The 21,539-nt window shown below is 42.0% G+C and overlaps 1 protein-coding gene across 2 annotated transcripts in view; it reads left to right on the top strand.

The window, feature by feature from the left end:
* The first annotated feature begins 10,585 nt into the window (after positions 1–10,585).
* Positions 10,586–21,539, top strand: part of LOC124175748 (discoidin domain-containing receptor 2-like) — a 36,611-nt gene continuing 25,657 nt past the window's right edge. For both annotated transcript variants that reach the window (XM_046556237.1, XM_046556236.1), the window contains exons 1-2: positions 10,586–11,042; positions 18,170–18,276. In XM_046556237.1, coding sequence (XP_046412193.1) covers positions 18,176–18,276 — 101 coding nt within the window. In that variant the 5' untranslated portion in view covers positions 10,586–11,042; positions 18,170–18,175. The remainder of the gene's footprint in view (positions 11,043–18,169; positions 18,277–21,539) is intronic.

The raw sequence follows: 21,539 nt of genomic DNA, 5'->3' as shown, positions 1-21,539 counted from the left end.
CGAGCATTAAATTTTCGCAACAGTTGCAAGAAAATATATAGCAACAGCGATCGTAATGATAAAGAATAGTAACGGATACTAGACTTTCCGGTAACGGCTATAAAACTAATTTTCATTTTCTACCGAGAACTGTATTTTCGATTGTGGTAAAAAATGAAAATAGTTAAGTACCGAGCGGTAAACGAAACTAAAAATTTCTCTCAGAGTATAATTCATTGCAATCGAGAGAGAAAAATCAGTTATTCATTGACAGATATATTTGTTATATGAATTAAAAACGTCACCTGCAAGCGATGAAATATTATTTTAAAAAAAGTTGAACGTTAGTACCAAATTTTTTGTCGAAATATCAAGATGGAAAAGACAACAAGTCTCGTTTCCTTATTTCCACTCGGTTTTTCCGCGCTACCGGAAGAAGGGAAACTATATAAGCCGTAGCAGCGCCGTGGGGTGAACATTTCCATTTTATTGGACACCGAAACGAGCGTCGTGGACAATATAGGAATCCAAATTGGGCAACGTGAAAGCTCTCGGTGTGCAGCTTCTGCTCCGGGACATCATCTGCATGCCGACTGACTCCGATCTCGTTGCCTCTGCAGAACCAGATGCCGGATGTGTTTGTATCTACGAGCGATTCCGTTCCAACTCTGGTACATAACCGGTCGATCCATTTTTCTCGAATCTACGTCATTTCTCCGAATCGTAATACACGCAGATTAGTGGCGGGGTTGAAGTTTCGAGTTTGAAAACTTCCGAAAGCGACCAATTCCGAATTGTTTGGTGGGGAAACTTGAAGTGAAGGAATCAAACTTTGGAGTAACAACAAAGTTTCGAACGGTCGGAAAGCCGATGGCTCAAAGTTACGAAGTGCAAGATTCCGAAAATTCAAGTTACGATAGAGCGAAGTTACGATAAATAAACTTTCGATAGAGTTGAATTCGAAAAATTGAGTAGGTGTAAAAAATGAGAAAAACCAGTGAACGGAATGACCACGATTCCGAACGTTGAAATATCGAATATCCAGAAGAAAGAAAGATCAAAGTGGTGAAATTTCACCGAGTCAGAAATTCACGGAACTCAAAATCATCGATTATTCGGAATTTTCACGTTTCACATCTTTAAATTCTCTCATTCCTGCGCTTTCGGAACTTTTCAAATTCAGAATTCGAACCCAGCCCGGCAGATTATACAAGTAGATATCACAGACAGTTGGAATAATTGAAATCGGCAGAAAGAAAAAACAAAAACACAAAAAAGAAAAACTTTTTACAGTTTTTCATGTAATTCAAAATCCATGGCAGGATTTATTCCGTAATTTGAAAACTTTCACTCGCTGTAATCGATCAAAGCGATGTAAAGGAATATAAAACTCCAGTCAGACTTAAATTAATCAAACCTTAAAAACTGGGGGGGAGTGGAGGAAAAATATCGTTGAAATTCGGTGGCTGATCGATTGTGTTTAGAACGCCTTGTACAAGGTGATCCGGGGAATTGGGTATACAGATACGGGCAAGTAGCGTGTGTGCAGATTATTCGATGCGTCTGAAGCTCAGCCGGCAATCAAACGGCTCGTCGGACGGACACGTCCAATACCCGTGACACATTTAGCCCAAATACGTGATTAATGTTTAATTGTAATGACGAGCTATTGATAATGGTCAGCTGCAGGATCCTCGACGGAACGTCTGTACGGCGGCTCGGTCCCCTGTCGAATTGACGATTTCCGCGGACGTGAATCCCCATAGCCGTAGGATGCATGGTTGATTCGATATTGGACGAGGTGGAAAAACGTGAGGAAAACGGAACGGTCCGAAAAGCTTGGAAAGTTGGTTGTAGGTTTGATTGAATGTCGATTTTAAACCCCTCTGCGTCAAAGTATGACTCTTTTTTTTTTTTTTTTGTTTATTTTTAACCACCATAATGGATCCGCGATACAAATTTTGGAAGTCTGACCTTGGTTTCGTTATCGGTGACCAAAAAAACCTGCTCCTACCCAATTTCTACCAAAATCGGAATATTTTGTAGATTTCATTCCATCGTATCGGATCGCAGTTTTGGATTTCGCAATCCGACTTCAGATTCGTGATTAGCGACCCAAAAAGTCTTACGAAATCAATTTTCATCCAAATCCATTCATCCATTCTCATGATATCGTCAGTTTTATTTGATTTTTTGGAATATTGTGATTTTGAATAATTGAAAAAGTACCGAACCGATCAAAACGAAAATCTAATGTGTTCTAAATTTGGAAAAGCCGCGTCGATTGAAACCAAAATCATTGGAATCCAGTGTAACACATCCTCAAGATATCGTCGGACAAAAAAATTTATCATATGCGTACATACGTACACAAACACACACATCCAAACGAAAATGATTGGAGGTGATTTTCCGAGCTTCCAAACGTGGAAATCTACTGAAAACTCAACTTTTCATCAACTTTTTTTTCTCTTAAAACAGAAAAACGGGAAATGAAAAATGTGAAACATCTCGTTACTAACAATCTCAAACAATACGTAGACTTTATTCTGAATCGATTAGAAATACGTAATATTATTATATCATTTGAGAACGAATCTGACAATACGCTTTATAATAACTAGTAAAATTTTCGTCCAAATTAACCGCGTATGTACAACATATACGTACAAACACGTAAGAAACGGTTTGTAAAAAAAAAAAATAATGGTGAAAACTTTACAAGCCTGTAACTTTCGAGTTAATAAAACTTTTAAATATCTAATTGAATACTTTGAATTTAATTTTCTCGCAAACGAGCATTTCTCCGGGAATATTAATATTTATATTATACCATTTGCGAGATATTCGCGTTACGGAATTTCTTACGATTTGAATTAATCGAGAGAAATATTTTTTCCCAATCTCGTTTCACCGTTAACTTGCCGAAGGGGACGAGGAGCTGATTGCGAGTGAGTTTTCGGAACACATCAAGGCAAGAAACACTCGCGGCTGATTATTATCATTATTATTATTATTATTATTATTATACATATACCGACGACGAGTAGCGACAGCCGGCGAAAACCAGGCAGTCAGACACGAGGCGCAAGTGATCGCGTCCCGTTCGGGCCAGACACAATTCTTGACTCTCCCAAAATTTATTCCTATTAGGTATATACGTATACACGATGGGGAGAGGCGAATAAGAAGAAGAAGAAGAAGAAGAAGAAGAAGAAGAAGAGAGGATGGCCCGCCGCCAAAGAGAGGCGGGATTACTATTTACCGTATAAATTTGCATTGGTTTGAGAGAAAATCGTAGAAGGCGAATCCCCCCCGTCGTAAATCTTACACCGGAATCTAAAATCAGTGATCCCCGCAACGTTTATGCCTTTAATCCTCGACGACGATTTCCCAACTAATGCCGATTCCTTTTTTCTTTCTCTTTCTCTCTTCTTTTCGCTTTTTCTACGTCTGTTTAGTTGAATGTGAAAGAAACGAATAAAAAAAAAAAAGAAAATCTTCGCACGTTCGTCGAAGAAAAATTCGAACATTATTGTCTATTCAAATGTTTGCGAAAACTTGGAGAAAAATACTCGACGTTTCGAGAAACGAATTTTGTTTATCTTTACCTCACGTCCGCTTTATGAAGGCGGGTAAAGAAAATATGAGGATAAAATCAGAGAAGGGAGGAAACAACGAGCTGAAGTGGATGTCGCGCGTAGCCCGTCGAAAAGACGAGTTTATGTAGAAAAGCTCGACTGGAGAGGGAGGACGGGAAAAGAAAAAGAAAAGGAAAGAGAAAAAGGGATCCACCCACACCTGACCCAACGACGCGACTCGAGTCGAGCCTTGAGGGTAATATTTTATACAGCTTACCCGAGTAAGGGAATCTCGTCGTTTCAACGCGGTGAACGAATTTTCCACCAATAATTATTTCCTACCTTTAAAGTAATGAGATTTTACTTTACGTGTGCGTATATTAGCTACGTAATATCATTCAACGTATATAACGATGAAAATTCAATTCCATCAATGATATCACGTATCGGCGGGTATCGTAACGTTTTTCGTTTACTTCTGTACTTTTTAATTTGCTTCTTTCAGCGGCGGTCAATAATTTAATCCGAATGTGCGACAAAGGAAAAATGGAAAAAAAAAAAAAAAAACGAGGTTGAAAAATTGAGGATACATTCTCCCCGAAATATTTTAATCGTTATAGCTTCGAAATTCTCTCGTTTTGCATTTCACACATCCATTGTATCCGCGTCGCGATATGTATTTCCGGCAAAGGTTTTTCACAGGAAACGTCAGGGGTTCGCCGACAGGGCGTGAGAATCGGAGGGTTGGGGGAGGATAGCGTCGGGAAATTTAGTCGAAAAGTTTCTTTTCAGAGGGTGAGAAAGCCTAGCCGCCCGACTGACTACCCCCCCCCCCCCCCCCCCCCACCCGCAGAATAAGGTATGTTCATAATAATACAAAATATGCGAAATCCGCAGCAGCTGGATATGCTGTACAACGCTTTTCACCACGCGTTTCAACCCCCGTACGTTTTTCATCTTTTCTTCTCCTTATTTTCTTTTTTTTTTTTTTTTTTTATCCACCTTCATCCCATATCCACCGCGCAACGCACTCAGTCTCGATTTTATAACCTAGGTAGACGGTAATCCGAGCGAATTTTGCTGCAGGACAGCAGACAGCGCAGGGGTGAAGGAAAATAAGGGAGGTGGTTTAAAAAATTCGGTCAAACCGCGGAAACAACGCCGCAGATTACAATGATAATACTCCAAGTTTTCACTCCTGCGGAAACGGCGAAGCAAAAGTACAACTTGTAATTCCCCGCGAGGAGAAAAAGCGCGCTCCAAGAGGGAAGAACCGCACCGCTAGGGGATGAAAAGCTGAGCGCGACGCGGGCCGGGAAAAGGCGCCACCGAGTGCCAATATCTTCGCAGATTTGTGGCCCTCGAGAGTCTCCCTCACCCTGATCCGCTTCCTCTGATCTCTCTGCCTTATACATTTCATCTGCACGCGGGTATCCAAGACCAACTTTCCACCCCCCTTGTGCTAAACTGTTGCAAGTTGCATAAATAACCCAACTTACGATTCGAGGGCGAACGCCTGATCTTTATAATATATATTCTCATGGGCGGAAAACCGACGCGTGACTTTCGTTTCGAAAATACGTAATGTGAGGTATCGACCTCTGTGGTCGTGATAATTGATCGGTTCAATTTTGTCCAATTTTTCAATATTCATTTTCGGTTGACAAAATCGAGTTATGTAAGAATAATTTAAGGGTGGACAAAACAAGCGCAGTCTGAATTGAGACTAAAGGAGACGAAGACAACGGTTTAAAAAAATCGAAAACAATGTTATTGGGGCATGAATGATACAATGGACGCGAATGAAGGAATTCTCCTAACGGAGTGTGCAAAATTTGATTTTGCGTACTCCTATGAGTGCGCAAAGTAGTACATTACCGCACTAGTGACACAAAATGAATCCTGCGCACTCAGTTATGAACGACTTGCGTTTTTCGATTTCGCTCAGACTTTTATAGTTGAAATTTTGCATCGCTTATGTTGATACTTTAACACTTTTGCTGCTACGGTAATTAAACACCGGGTTCGTTGAGCGATAAAAAAGTGACCAAGTCATGCAGAAATTAGAAGGTGGAAAAACGCGTTTAACATCGATACGTTTTATCACTTCAAAGTCCGAAGCAGGACTGTTTTTGCAATAATTTTCATCGACGCAGCAACCTTGTTCATTTCATAACATACGAGAGCTCTTGTATGTATTTTATCTACGATGGCTATTATATCATTAGAAACGGAGGGCAAAACGGATGATTTGACCATTTGTAGCAACATTATATAAGGTCATTAGCGCAAATAACGTTGCTAGATTTTATGAACAATATTTTTGTTCTCGTTTCCTAAAAATTGGGGATTCGTACACAGTCCGATCGATCTTTATCAAACGCACACTTTCCGCATATACTAAAATTGAACGCCCCCTCAACCAGACGATGAGGATGAGCTTTGTCGAATCGACCGGGGAACAGGAACTAAACAGGATCGAAGGAGGGGTAACGTCGCTCTAACTATGCACGATGCATCAATTAACTAAGCTCGTAAGCTCTTTAGTTAAGTTGGCACATGGTGCGGATCCCGGTTGGCGTTACCTCCCCCCTAACCGCCATCCCTTTAACCTCCGAGCATTTTGCGGGTCTGCACGCAACTCAGGAGCAGCCAGAAGAGCTGGACGGACGGAAGTCTCGACGTTGGCATGATCAGCGGTGTTTGGGGATGAGGGATGAGGGATGAGGGTGAAGGGGTAGGGGAGGAAGCAGACGTGGCGTGACCGAGGTGTCGGGGAAGGGCCTTGATTTGCCCGTGAATAATTCAGGAAACCGAAATCGGTTCGCTTTATTCGCTTATATGGATAAAAATTCCATAGAAACCCGCGACTCGATTTCACCGCATGATTTTCAAATTCGTATATCGTATCTGTATTTTATGTATATCAACCCCCAGCCCTCGAATCTGTGTCCATAGAAGGGCAGATAAAAGTCAAATTTCGATGGATCATCGTTTGGCGGGGTGGTGGTTGTCCGTTTCTTCGTTCCTCTTCTCACTTCTTTTTGGCAAATTTAAACAGAGCACGAGGAATAAAAGGGAGGGATAAAAAGATGAGGAGAATAAAAAAACAACAGGCTATAAAACGCTGGTAATAAGGTCGGGGTGGAAAATCTTATGCAAATGACGACATGGCGAGGTAATTGTGAACGGTTGCTACATGAGAAACCTCAGGGAGTTAAGGGAGGGAGACCGTGGTTTTTCATCCTGAGCTCGAGGATGTGCTTAAACCTGCAATTAAGTATTTTTTACTCTTTCGTTTTCAGCCCCGGCATGTGAACTACAGGACGGAACGGACGGTCGGAAAAAGACTAGAAGTTAAAAAATTAACAGCGGGGTGAAACGCGGGTATGCACGTTGTATACAATATGTATACATATATTAGGGTGGTTCATTTTTGAACTTTTATTTTTTAAACTGCCACTCCAACAATTTCTGACAAATGCTGAAAAAAAAAAACATAATTATCGTAGAACCTGGAGGAAGTTGGAAAATATTTAGAGATCGCTACCGATTGTTGTAATATTTTTTTTATTTATTGTTACGTGTAAACCTTTCGGACTTATATATTGGTTTATGTTTTACGTATCGTTGTCCAATTAAGCGTCGTTCATAAAAATCATTACTGAAAACGAAACAGGGACATCAAGGTGATGCGATAATTCTATTTCGGTGAGAAAAACTGTTATCCAAATTTCTCCGAGACGATTAATCTTTCGGATAAAAGAGGAGAACAGCCAACTGCGGAATTGTTAGGCGCAGTTTGCCGTTGATTGGTGAACGATTAATTGAACCACGACACAAAAAAGACAAACTAATATACATGTAAGTCCGTAAGGTGTACGTGTAAAAATAAATAAAAAATATTTCAATAATCGGTAGCGATCTCTAAATATTTTCCCACCTCCTCCAGGCCTTGCGATAATTTTCTGTTCAATATTTATCCTAGATCTTTGGATTAGTACCTCTTTGAAAAAATATAAAAAATGAACCACCCTAGTATATATGTATACATACATATACAATTACTATATAGTAATTATTTTAATGACGATATTCCACTCTCTTGGTATGGATTAGTAATACACTGTAAAACGAGAATAAGAGTGAAGAGAAGGAAACAGCTTGCGTGTCGGCAGCTTTAAAGAGTAAATAAAGAGTCTCACCCTTTCATCCCGCGAAAACCGTTGTACTAAAACCAAAATCCGGACCACGCTGATTTTATCCTTTACCGCGCGCCTCCACTTCGCTCTCTGCTAAGCCCTTTTCGCGCTAAATTATACATCCGGTTATTTTTCACACTGTGACATAAGCGAAAAGATGTTTTCCAAATGTGAAAAAAAAATAATAATACCCACCTGAAGTATTGCGGGAAAAAATAACCGAAGCGTTCTTGTTAACAATTATCCTTAGCAAAATTTTTATTTCTACCTTATAATTTTGCCTTTTTTATTTATCTTTTTTTTTTTCAACAAAAAAAGCGCCCTCAATTTTAAACTGATCAACTCCAAACTTTAACTGGAGCTTTATTTATAAATACATTTTCCAGTGAAGTACGTGGGATTTTTTCGAATGATTGAAGTTTCACGATCTTATGACCGGATTCTGCCATTAAAAAAAAACCTTTTTCCTTCGAATTGACACCATTTTTGTAAAAATTACTATATCTGAAAAACCCTACGCACTTCGCTAGATTTTGGCATCGACTTACAAAAGCTTTTTCGTATTTTGTTCTAGATTGAAAATTGCGACCTGCAGGTGGTTGCCCGTGGATATTATTTAAAAAAAAGATGTTTCCTTTCATTAGCCACTGCATTGCCGTTTTCTTTTAAAACAATTAAAAACAAAAGAAAAATAAAGGTTCCTGTACTTCAAGACTTATATTAACCCATTCGCTCTTTCGTGCACTATAATATGCAATATTCATTTCCGTTTCTCACAACTTTCTCGAGATACGCCGCATATCAAATAATAGTCAAATACGCAAAATAGGGGTTAAATTTTCTGACTAATCGATTGCCGCTATTATTTTGTAGAATTATTCTCCCACCTTGCGTTGAAAAAAAAAAAAGCTGAAGTTCCGAAACATGTCCAAAAAGTCTTTCTTCGCTTAAACAAAGGCATTTAGAGTTAATATTTTCATTTTAAAGTGAACGGGTTAACATGTATGAAAAACAGAATTAAAAAATACAAGTTCATCTTTCTTAAATAAATTGTGGAAAATGAGCCTCGATCTCGTATACACAAAGTAATATCACCCCTTAAAATCAGGGTAAAATTTTCAAGCTGCTCGTTTGTTGATAGACGGAAAGGTTTTCGATAGCCGACTAGCTTCACGTTTAAACGTTTAAATGTTTACATGAGGGAATTTCCTGTACAGCAGCGACGTTGAGCCGCCGGTGTAAGGAGCTGCACGGATATCGACCCCACTTATTGCCAACCAGCCGCCCCCTTTCATCCCTTTAATTTTCGCCCGGCCTGCTGCAGACAACTCGCGGTCCGCCAATTTCAATGATCGCAGGCATTGAAGCGCGCCGGGGTAGAAATTTTTTCGGAATTTCAAACGCTCGAAAATCTCCGTGAGAGAAATTTCTCTCGTATAAAAATCCACCGGTATAATCATTGCCTGCCGATGTTCCCGCGAATTAAACGCCTGCTTTTAGCGAAATTGGGTTCGGACACTTCAGAGGCGATGTTGCGCTGCTTCGGTCCGCCCAATCGCTGATGCTGGCTAATTTATTCATGGTCAATGCTGCCTGCAACCCCGCGAACCAACGGGTGCTGAGGGGTGGTCAACCTTCGTCGCTTTATTGTCGAGTCAACTTCGGGTGGCTGATTATTGGCAGGGAAAGCTTAGCGAGCAGCCAATTTTTATGCCCCTAAAAAATGCTTGTACAGTTCTCGGTTTGTTTTTAGATTTTCCTTCATTTTTTTTTTCGAAATTTGTTCAAGCAAAGCTTCGCTATTTCGATATTACGAAGTGATATTTTACCCAAGAATATTTCGAGTGCACTCTAATTTTCTGAAATAAATGTCTTTACTTTCTCGACAGGAGTGAGATTTTACTTGGGAACATTTAGAGAACCCTTCAATCTTCTAAATATTTCTTCCGGATATTCTGACGTGAAATCGGTTTTTAATCGGTAAACTTTATAGGTTAAAATTTAAAACTTACTGGAAACGAAGTTTTTCAATATGTTACTGGATAAAACAGTTGGTAAGATTTTGATGGAGATTTGTAGGATTCTGTGCTGATCAGTTATTTTTACAGAAACTAGAATGATTGTTGATCGAAGTCAAAACTATCAGACTCTGTCGGTTACAAATCAGAGACACGGTGAGTTTCGCTAAATTCAGTGTATCTTGTAATTTTATCTTATCTTAACAGATCTTCGATTCACGACTCATGTAGGCACGATTTAGTTTGAACATGAATAATTTCACTTTCTGCGGAAATTGCAGAAAAGGGTTAAAAAAAAAAAAAAAAACATCGCTCAGTGTAAAATGAAATTGTACATTTAAACCATTATCAGTCACTTTCCAAAATTGAGAGCTTAAAATAGAGATAAATATAGAATCATATATATTTGAATGCGTGTCAGCTATCCGAGGTTGATTTTAAATCAATCACCAAGGGTTTTCTTTTTCTTCGTTCTTAGTTCTCTGAAAAGCTGTCACCGGAATCCCTGTCGAGACGAGTATTATAAGAAAAACCGTGCATAAGTGATGAGAAAATCGCGGCGTAACATCGAGCTTTCAAGCCAAAAATGAGCTTGCGATTTCTGTCCTGTTCACCTCGAGTTTCGTAGAGGTCGAATTTGACTCTTCGCAGCTTTTCCGAGGGCTGGACCCAGAGGCTGGGACCATGCGTGCGCTCACGAAGCGCATCTGCGCAGGCGGTGCCGCGTCGGCCGGGCAGGTGAGGATTGCGAGCGCGGTTTAAAATCGATGGTACTCTAAGGTTGGCGCTCAGTCGGCGAGAGAGCTTCGCGCGCGTCGCTCGCCTTCGTTCCGGTGTGATAGCCGGTACCGAAATCGCGCCGTTTCGCATCCGGCGCTGCGAAAACAACCGAGAATAACAAGTCGCTAAGCGTTCCAAATGGCAACAAAGACTCTGGAGAAATACCGGGTGCGAAAAATGTCCGGAAATCGCGAGATCACAGGGGACTAATGCCGGAAGTGACACGGCGGCAACGATTATACCGGGTTTTATTAGCATGGGAAAAAGCCCCTCGAGCCTCGGTGAAGCTTTCGGATTTCACTCTCTGCGGAGCTTGCGGGATTCTTTGTCGGACACTGAACGTTTCGCTTCGACGTGCCGTTGTAAGAGTTCTTGTTATGTGAATTATTGTGCCCCGGCGGGAGCTTTCGAGAGCTTTCAGACGATATTCTGACTACGGGAAAGCTCACGACGGAGACGACTGGAAGACGGCCACAAATTTGGTGAGTACGTGTAATACTGCGAGGACATTTTGTCGTCCGACAAAAAATCGTGCCCCGTTGCCGTAAGCTCGATGATCGAAGTTAAGGGTTGATTGTCGAATCTCTTGGAACTGAAGATTCCAGATTTCAATTTCTGGAAAATTTGCAGGATTGTTTATCGAACACTAACCTTTTCGCCTCATTCTGTCGTGGTAAGAGTTCTTAATATATGAATTTCCGTCGGCTTCTCAGAGCTTTCGAGGGCTTGCAGACGATATTCTGACTCGTGAAAAGCTCAATACGAAAACGACTCGAAATCAGTCTCAGGTTCAGTGAGAACGTTTGATAATGCAAAGGAAGTTTTTTTCCCCAACAAAAAACTACGCCCCGATGCCGCAAGCTCGGTGATCAAAGTCAAGGGTTGATTGTCGAATCGCTTGAATCCGTGAATTCGTTTCGTTCTATATCTACATGCGCGACGAATCGAGGGTGGAATCGACAAATTATCGAAGGGTGTGAGCTGCGTGTGTGATAAATGGGGGGCGGAAATGTGGGCGATGCGTGTTTCGCCTGGGCAATGTTATCGGTTACACGCCTCGACGATATGAGCTTTCGCGACAACGACGACGACGACGACGACGACTTCCAAACTCTCCACAGGTAGTTCTTTGCCGGGGGTTTTATATTCGCGTTTCAAAAGTGCGACCCACGCAGTATGAGACCCCTCGCAAATCGCGTTACACAAAGGGATGGATACGCGAAGCTTTATCTCGTCGCGAAATAAACCCGCTGCCTGTACGAGCACCCAGAAACTTTGATACGGAGGTTTCAATTCGCGTGCGTTCGTAAACGTCGTGCACTCTTGGAGTGGCAAATGTTCCCGGAGCTTTTTTTTTTTTTTTTTTCAACACGGAAAACTTTGCATCGGCAATGGTAACCAATTCAACCCTCGGAGCTTTTTATTCATGGGGAAGTTTGTTATTCGCTATGTACGACGAAATTTAGTCTCGGATAACCTACAATTGCAGGATTACCATTTCACTTCGTGAAAAAAAATCTCCCCACCCCCCCTCTCCTGGCTCGAGCTTTTGTCGTCGGGATAAGCACGAAATAACCGCGGGGAGTCTGCAAGCTCCAAACCCCGTGTACCTGTTTCTTTCGTTGTTTATTTATTTTGGCAATATCACGGATAAAACTTTGAACAATCCTGCCGCAGCAGATCCTTGAAAATTTCCACGGTGGAAAATTAAAGAGGAGAGAAAAACATCGTTGTTTTATATGCGAAGTCACTGTACATGATTTAACGTACACAGGTGTGTAATACAGTGGTTTTTTTTTTAACTCTTATTTTTCTCTAATATACCCTTCGAAAAGTTAGTTCTTAGCCTCAAACGAAGCCACGCGAAAGCGGAACTCGTTTGAGCAGAATTCTATAAGGTGCCTCATCTGGTTTTAATTTTTCAAACACTCTAACCGAAATATCTCGAAAACTATACAAGTGGGGAAGTTCTTGGTTTTATTTTGTAGATAATCAAATTTTCTATAAAAAAAAAAAAGGTTCAGACTACTTTACACTTAAATCTTCACCTCGTATTCGATACGAACCTTTAAAGTTGAGTGCATGGAATAAACGAATGAAGATGCTTATTACCTTGTGATTTTTTCTCTCACTCGTCTTCTAAGCTGATACAAATAATGTCAGATAGTAATCACGATCTGGTTTGAAGAACATTTGATTATCTACAAAACGAAACCAAAAACACCTTTCCAACTTGTATAGTTTCCGAGATGTGTCGGTTAGAGTGTTTGAAAAATTCAATGCGTATAAGTCACCTTTTACAATTTTGCTACCGTGTTCCGGTTTCACGAAGCTTCGTTTCAGGTTAAAAACTAACTTTTCGAAGGGTGTATAATAGAAGGAAAAAAGTTGAACAAAAACCACCCTAGTATGTATACACGTATGCATCTGTTCTCAAGAATGCTCTCACTGCAACCGTGTTTTTTCCACGCTATAAGATACGAGTATACACGTCGGGTGAAAAGACTTGTTGAAACTTCTCGCCGTTTAAAGGGCCCGGTCAGGTCAGGTCGTAATTTTAACCAAAATCCCGCCGACATTAAATTGCCGATCTAAACGTTAAACGGCCCGAAAAATTCGTGTCTAGTTACTTAAAAAGTGAAAACGAAGACATCGAACATTGTTATTTAGCCTCGACTAATTTCCTCTGTTACTCATATTCTCAAACAAAAGCTGTAACAATACCTGTAACCGCAATATTTTAGAAAATAATCAACCAACCCCCCTAAAATGAAAAATCAGAGTTAAAATTGAAAAAGACCGGTGTTTATATGGGCCGTGCCAATATTCACTTGCATGGGGTGAAATAGGAATGCCCCGTATTCCGAGGTTGGTTTGCAATTACCGCGGTAGAGCGAAATTAAACATCCAGCTAACGACGGCCGGTGTGTATTAGTTGCCTGCCCATGGAAGTTCGCGGTAAATTTTTTTCTCCCTCCCCCCCAATTTCTCTATTTTTTATTTTTTCCTGAAAATAGGAAGCAGAAAAAACCGCGCAGCATGCAAAAGTGATGAAAGCGTGAGATTCTTTTTTCCTTAATTTCGCTCACGGTGAGTACGAGTATCTTATATTAAGGGCAGTGGCAGCAGCAGCTGCATATACGAGTATATGCGAGACTCGTTGCTACCCTGAACTGGTTAATGGAATCCCTTCTCGGGACGCGACTGTCGCCTTGCAGCCATGATGCATTTTCCGGTGCAGAGACTGCATCGTGTAAGAGGGACATATGCCATGACGTTTCCGCAAATCGCATCGACGGCTTTACGTGCAGGGGTGAAAGGGCTGAGTCATCGGGCAGGTATTAGCTCCGAGTTGTGTAGCAAATAAATCGATAGGCGTTTGGAGAAGGACGTGGTGGTGGTGGTGGAGGAGGAGGAGGAGGAGGAGGAGGAGGAGGAAAGAGAAGATAGCCAGGCGGGCGGTAAATTTCATTTAGAAAGTTCGTCCGGTCCTCGGATGACCCATGGGAGTGCTAGGAAATTGCGAATCTAAGCTGAGCAGCAGCTTCGGATTGGCTCAGTGTCGACAAATTAACGCCCAATCAAGCCTCGGTAAATTTAGATTCCCGTTTTATCGCCGACTGGCCTCGAGAATCGCGTGCTGCGCTCGCCTCGGAAACCGGCGAACGACGACGTTGACAAAAATTACCCAACCCGTGCCGTGCGAGGCCTTCTTCTTGCCGTCTAAACGGCGATTAAATCAAGAGGAGGGTGGATAAAGAAAGCCGGATGTCACCGCGGCTCTGGATAATAATTACCGCACCTACATCAACCGCGTTGAAAAGATAAAGGACATAAAGGGAAACAGTCCTATCGGGTTAACCCATACCGGCATAAACTCGTTTCACTTCCAAAAACCATTTTGGAAAGCTCGAAATTTCTCCCTGCTACCGAGAGCACGGTTTTTTTACCCAGAAGGATCTAAAATGGACGAATTTCGTTTCCTCGGACGTGTCAACGTTGTCGAAGAGTAACTCGAAACCGTGCTTTTTCACCGTGCTTATTCTAAACACACGATCACTGAACGCGGCTTAAGCGTCGGTAAGGAAAGCCGCCTTCTTTATCGCCCTTTCTCATATCCACCAATCACCATTACACACTTACGGACGATGAAATAATCGTTTCTTCTCGCCTGTCAGAAACGTCAGACTTATAGACGAACTCGAGAAGCACGACGTGTGGTATAGAATCGCGCAAACGAGGAGGTGTAAGCGGCGTCAGGAACGCCTTTGTTGCTCGAGCCAAACTGGCTATTAGTGGAAATAGTCGAATCGATCGCGGCTCATCCACACGTATATCCTGCACCAACTCCGGAGGTTCGATAAAAAAAAAAAAAAAAAAACGCTCGATTTACCACCACGATGTCTGTACCTGTGATATATATATAATACAGACGTGTAAAATATAGAAGAATATATTTCATCGGTTCTTTTTCTCGTCTCGACTCAATTTCGTAACTGAAGCATGCAGATGGCGGTGAAGAAGCAGCCCCTTCATCGCGGAGTTGAAAACAAACCGTAAGGAGTATTTTTTGGCCGTACTTTTCATCGCTTTGATCAAAATTTTGTCATGTTTTTTTTATTTTTTTTTTTTTTTTATTCTGTAAAATGATTTCTTCGTGTTTCATAAAACTTTTCGCAGCAATTTTCTTAGAATAAACCGTATCGGAATGCTTACTTCGATCGATGTAGTTTTGTATAGACGATTGTCGAATAGTGTCTGAACTTATTTTTTTTTTTTTTTTGTTTTTTAAAAACAAAAAGCAACTCGAACAAGTTGATGAATTTTCTAATTTGACTCATTTACACAACCAAATAGTAAGGAATGAAAACAGAAACGTTATTTCGTTGAGTCGAAACAGGGAAAGGCCATGAGATTTTTGTATGTCAAATTAAGTGGGCACACGTCCCGATTAAATTTTCAATAAAACCAAAAGTTTAAAAAAATCGTAGTTTAATAAAACTACGAAATTCATCGTATCCGAGCTTTGAAAATGGTTGTGTGTAAGTGTCTGTATGCGTAGGGGAACAGAGGAATACCGAAAGAGAAGCGAAACAGAAAAAGTTAAACGGAAGTGGTGCAGAGTAAATAGGGATGTATTAGCGAGCTTGGTGTACGAGGGGTACGTACGGGGTGGGTACTCTGGGCCGTTAGAGGGCTTAACGGAGGTGCAGGGAAGTCGAGAGGACGGGTGAGGGAGAAAGAGAGAATGAGAGAGAGGGTGGGACTTAGGGGGAGGTAAAAATGAGAAGGGAGGGAGTCGTGACAGTGACGGATGAAAGCGGAGAAAGGCATTCCACCCCCTGCCTCACCCTGTTATGGTGGTACATAATTTACAACGCTCGACGATGCAGACCGCTCGCTAAACTCCAACGTTCTCCACTTCTCTTCCTTCTCCCTTCTTATTCTCAGATCGCGGGCCGCTTATATATTCCATCACGTTCTCTCGTCCCGAGAAAGGCGAGATAAAAATACCTAAAAATCTTCACGTACCGATATATTTTTCCCCAAAATTGGGATACGGATCAACAACGCCTCACACGTCAGCGATAACCCGTCCGCTTTTACAATTTTCGTGTAAGACGTTGGTTGCAAATTTTACTTGATATTGTTGGGACGATTTTTGAAAAGCTTCTTAAGCACCGTGGAATACAAGCGAAAACATCTCGTGATCGTTGGAATTATTAAATTTAACCATCGTGATGCAATGTTGTGCTAGATTATATCGCGCAAACGAGTAATTTGGATTCATTGTCGGATCACAATTAATTAAGGAAACGGAGATCTGACCTGATTTATAAGTCCCGACGATATTTCGCAGACAAACTTGACAACGAACAAGAGTGCTTTTTGCGCATCGTTCCACGGCTCTTAATATATACTCGAGATGAGATTCGAGTTTTTACCGTCAACTCGGAGAGACGGTTCCTTTTAATTAGACGGAATAAGAGCAGGCTCGTGGTCTCGTTCGAAAAGCTATCATCTCGCGGAACGTGCAAAGAGACGAACTCCTCGCTAGTTTCCTTGACCCGGTTTCCGCATCCTGGCAGGAGCTGGACTCGATTATATTGTTATAGGTATCCGGTGATTTCAACGCCAGGAAGCCTGATCCTGCGTAGATAAATATATACATATAACATATGCTCTGGACCGATTTATGAATAAAGTCTGCGACCTTGAATCGTCGCCCCGCACATGCAGACGGCGTCCATCATACCTCGAATCTTATCGCATCGCGAAAAGCGGTTTTCTCCCGTAAGGTGGAAAGGAAATGAAAAAGAAGAGTAGGTAGGTGGTTGAAGATTGCGCGGCTGACTCGTGCATGTGTCAAACCCCGTATCTCGCATCTCGAGCTTTTGGTCTGCAGGGCAGAAGAAGAAGAAGAAGAAGAAGAAGAAGAAGAAGAAGCATCCCGTTTATACCAAGGCTGCAACACACTTTGCGCAAACGGGAAGCCGTTATCGCGACGGAAGTGAGCGAGCGCAACCCCGTGGAAAGCGAGAAAGAGCAAGCCATCAGCCGAGAAGGGTTCTGTCCTATGTACCTGCGATAAGTCGAAACTGCGAGGGTAGCCGCGATAATGTGCGGAGGGAGTTCTGCTCTGCAACGGTTTGCAGAACAACTCGATCCTCCTCCGCGTCGTCGTCCTTATTGTGCAATTTCGAAAAGAGAAGAAATCCGCGAGCAAAAATCCCGAGGTGCTCCTCTCGGAATCAGTTGTTTGATCGTCGCTGAACCGTGCAGCATGTAGACGTTCGACCTCCGAATGACCTCTGGTCCATTCCAACGGATGACCAGAGGCCAAAACGCGTCGAATACAGCAGCAAGGAGAATTCTGGATACAGATTCCTGCACCGACATTTTACCGACACTTCCAGAACGTTTGAGAAATGAGCCAGAGTGAGGGTATCCCCCAACCGTTGAAAATTGTCGAAATGTTTGTAAAATGTCGGTAAAGTGTCGGTAAGGTGTCGGTAAGTGTCGGTATAAGGTCGGTGCAGGAATCTGTATCCAGAACTCTCATTGCTAGTCTACCGCGGCGTCATAACGAGAGAAGAGTTAATGGGAAGGAGCATATTGTGCCCTCGGAGAAACTGTTGTCTTTACTCTCACTAGACTTATGGACACCTCGTATAATATACGCTTCGGGCAAAACGTGCGCACGTGTCTCGGATGCGAAGAGAACCTGCGAATCTGGATTCCGTGCATTTGTTTTCTTTTTTTTTTTTTTCTTTTACCGGGTGGTTTTCCCACCGCAGCGTAAATTAGGATGAGAGGAGAGTAGAGGCTTCTATTTATCCTGCATTGATCGGCAGCTGCAACGACGACGCCTGATTTACACCGTGTTTTGGAATCCGCACATGGACGAATTAACACGAATTGCCGCAGAGGTACTTCGTGCTACTCGTCCATAATTAGCAAAGTTTGGAACTGAAACCGCCATGACTAAACTGCAGCTCCCTTCACTCCGGTACATTATAGGTATATCATGAAGGTAGTCGCGGAATCTGCCCTCCGGGATGAAACTGAGCTTATCTCTGTGATTTGACACACCTGTTCTTTTTCACAGGTTCACATGAGACCGAGTCATAGGAGACAATTGGTCGGGCAGGATGAAGGCCACGCTTATTTTTCAGCTGATATGGATTGGCGAACATGTCGCGTCGTTCACAATGGGTAAGTAGAAAAACTAAAATTGTGTTTAGATGTATCATGAACACATGATTGCGATCCATGTTTCGATTGATCTATGCATGGATCTGACGATCGAATCTCTGATATGTCATACCTGACTCTTTTCAGCCTTTTACGTTCTTCTTCTTCTTCTTCTTTTTCTCCGTGTTTTATATCCGAGCTCGATATATCAGGGAACATATAGTAAAACGATGAACAGCAGTTGGTTTTTTTTATGTTCGTAATACACGCACGAGAAGAGAAACGATATAAACTGCGGGTGGATGCGAAAGAGGGATTCATCCCCCTCATACAGTCTAGGCGATACCGAGAAGGATGTCGCGCGTGTTTATCCAGCTCCTTTTGACAACCGGTTCATCTTTTTCTCGTCTCCTTAATATCTCCTCTACTCGCTTTTTTCTGTTCTTTGTTTTTGTTTCCTGTCACATCTCAGTCCAATGGTACAACAAATATCGCTCACGTGTGTTGGTTCACTATGCCGAGTTTCAGCCAAGATTCGCTCTCTGGTGTAAACCGCGCTTTGAAGTGTAGGCATAAGTTCCTTGCAGAATTAAGCAAGAGGAAAATGATCGAAATTCCCTTAGCAGCTGTCATGTTATATTATTTGTGGATGGGCGTTGGTTTTCACCGGACGCATTGCTCCACTGAATTGCTGTTGGCGTTACCGTTGCAATCGTAATTGAACGGCTTACCTAAATGACGAAAGTAGAATCCCATTAATAATGGACGGCTGAGCCCGACGCCGAACCAAACGAACCGTTTCCCCGAATCGATGCCGAGATTTCCACCGGCGTATCTCTCTCTCTCTCTCTCTCTCTCTCTCTCTCTGTGGATGTGAATCATTCCTGCAAGCCCTCGCACCACGTGCTAAAGCTCAATAAACCGTTAATAGGTTACGCATCTCGTCCCCCAACATCCAACGGGTATCCCAAGCACAAAATATAGGTCAACGATCTGCCAAATATTGATGAAGGAGTGAAAAAGCATTCTCGGTTTGAAGAAATATTGACTTCTCTTTTCAACAATGATTTGAATTTAAAACAATTAATATATGTACAGTATGGTAGTTCTGGAACCTTTGGACACATCCTAATTGCCACGTTAACTAAAACGACTTTTGAGTATCATTCCTGTAGCAACCTTTGATAACAATGATAATAGTGTTTTGTTTAAATACTCTGAAACCCTCCCCAACCCAACTTGGAAAATTGTTGAACCGGGCAAGCATGTATTCATAAAAAAGGGGGATCGAATCAGTCCTGCAACGACGCAAAAGAGCGTCATCAACGCCTGTGTGAAGAGGTGAAGGAACAGGAGCGTCGTTACCTGCAACTCTTCGAAGGGCTAAACGGAAGAGCTTGCGGCAGTCGTTGGAGGTAGAATACGGGAGATGGCGAAGGTTCCCTCGTTACGGTAAATGGCAGATCCTCTCGGTGAGTAAACAGTTGTACACAAAGGAATACGGAGAAGGGCATGGCAGGCAGCGAGACTCGAGACGCTCCGAGTGTCCTCCGACCCGTCAGCGACCTCTGCGACCTCCGGGACGTCGCGACGTCGCATCCCGTCATGCAGCTCATCCTAGATATAATCAGCTATAGAGAGCTGGCCCCCTTTCATTTTCCGGCTAGGTGGAAGGATCTTCCAGTCATCGGCTTGTATCGATCAAACTCGTGTTTCTCCGCTTTCATTCTCTCGCGATGATTCGCTTGAATTCACTTCGCCAAAATTAAAGTCCACCCTACATAGCAGAGGAGTCCAATTGTCAACGGTTGGCTTAGTGCTTCGTGGACTTTTCTAAGACGTTACGTTTTCATTCGTCATGTACCGGAACGATATCTTGAAACTTGAAAATCAACCGCGCACGCGCCAAATAATTAAATCTCATTGGTCGGCGAAATCTTCCCGCAGCGATATTCTTGTCCGCGATGCAGGCGGGCCAACCTACGCAAAATTTGTACATTTGAATTCTCAAAGAGCGTAAGCATTAAATTCCGACCGTTCTTTGAAGAATCAACTTTCCGACCCAATGACAAATCCTTCCCAAACCTTTCCGAGTCACTGCCTCAATTATTTGAGATTCTAACCTCGGAAATTCGTATCAACTACATCGCCGCCAGAATCAGTTTGACAGCCGAAAACTCGGGATGGCAAGCCTGCACGAAGAGACGATAAAATTCGCGCATGCGCAGTTGATTCTCAAGTTTCAAGAGATTGTCCCGGTATTTAAACTCCACGATAAGTGCGTCGCTGCTCTTTTCATTCCTCATTCACACATCCGTCCAAGTATATCATAAAGACGTACGCGATATCGTTTAAGCAAAAAAAAATAATCAAAGATAAATTAAAACGTACTAACAAAACGGACGAATCGTGATGTGAAACAATTTCGACAAGACAGAAGAACGTTCTTTACAACGTGCCAAGTTTATACACGCAACGTATTATAATAACTCCTAATAACACCTCTTGAATTTTCTCGGTAAATAACAACCAACCCTTCATATTTCTAAGTTTTTTCGCCCGATGCTCCTTCCCCAAAACGCAGTCTAGACTTTAGACTCTAGAGTCTAGACCTGCGAGCGTGAGATTATACCTTTGGGGTAAACACCTGTTTCCACGCCGCATGCCGGGTACATTTGTTAAATTATTTGAATTACATGCCCCGAAACGATCGAAGCAACGCATCCGTGTATTGTCAGAGAACAATATTAGGACTGCAGGCTTCTGGCTTACGATTAGCCTCTTGCTAGGCGTTTGCTTCGGTTCGCTGATACGAAATGCGATCATGCTGAAATGGATTTTGCAATTTAGGTACCAGACTGCAGGGCTACACGTAGATACGACTCTGTGTGTATGATGGCTGAATAGATGCAGACAATTTAATTAAACAGGCTGTATTCAGCTGATTAAGCTGCAGATCGTCGAACAAGTTAAATAAATTGCTTATTTCCTCATCATTTTAAGGATTAATTAACAATTTTTTACCAACTTTACCTCTCACGATAAACCAAAATGCGTGAAATGACTAGGAACTTATCAATCCCAGTCTTAATATCGTTTCTATCGAATATGTTTCATTTATCTTTCTTTTTTTTTTGTTTTGTTAACTCTTTGTTGAACCCGTAGCCTGAAAGTCACGAACGTATGTTGGAATTAAATTTAATAATCAAGCATCAACCCGTTGCATGTGAGAATTATAAATGATATAAATATATCAAACATCGCGCTAATCCAAAAATTCACGA

The sequence above is a fragment of the Neodiprion fabricii genome, chromosome 2, assembly GCF_021155785.1.
Source record: "Neodiprion fabricii isolate iyNeoFabr1 chromosome 2, iyNeoFabr1.1, whole genome shotgun sequence".
In the NCBI taxonomy this organism is placed as follows: domain Eukaryota; kingdom Metazoa; phylum Arthropoda; class Insecta; order Hymenoptera; family Diprionidae; genus Neodiprion; species Neodiprion fabricii.
This window is presented reverse-complemented; position numbering and strand designations above follow the sequence as displayed.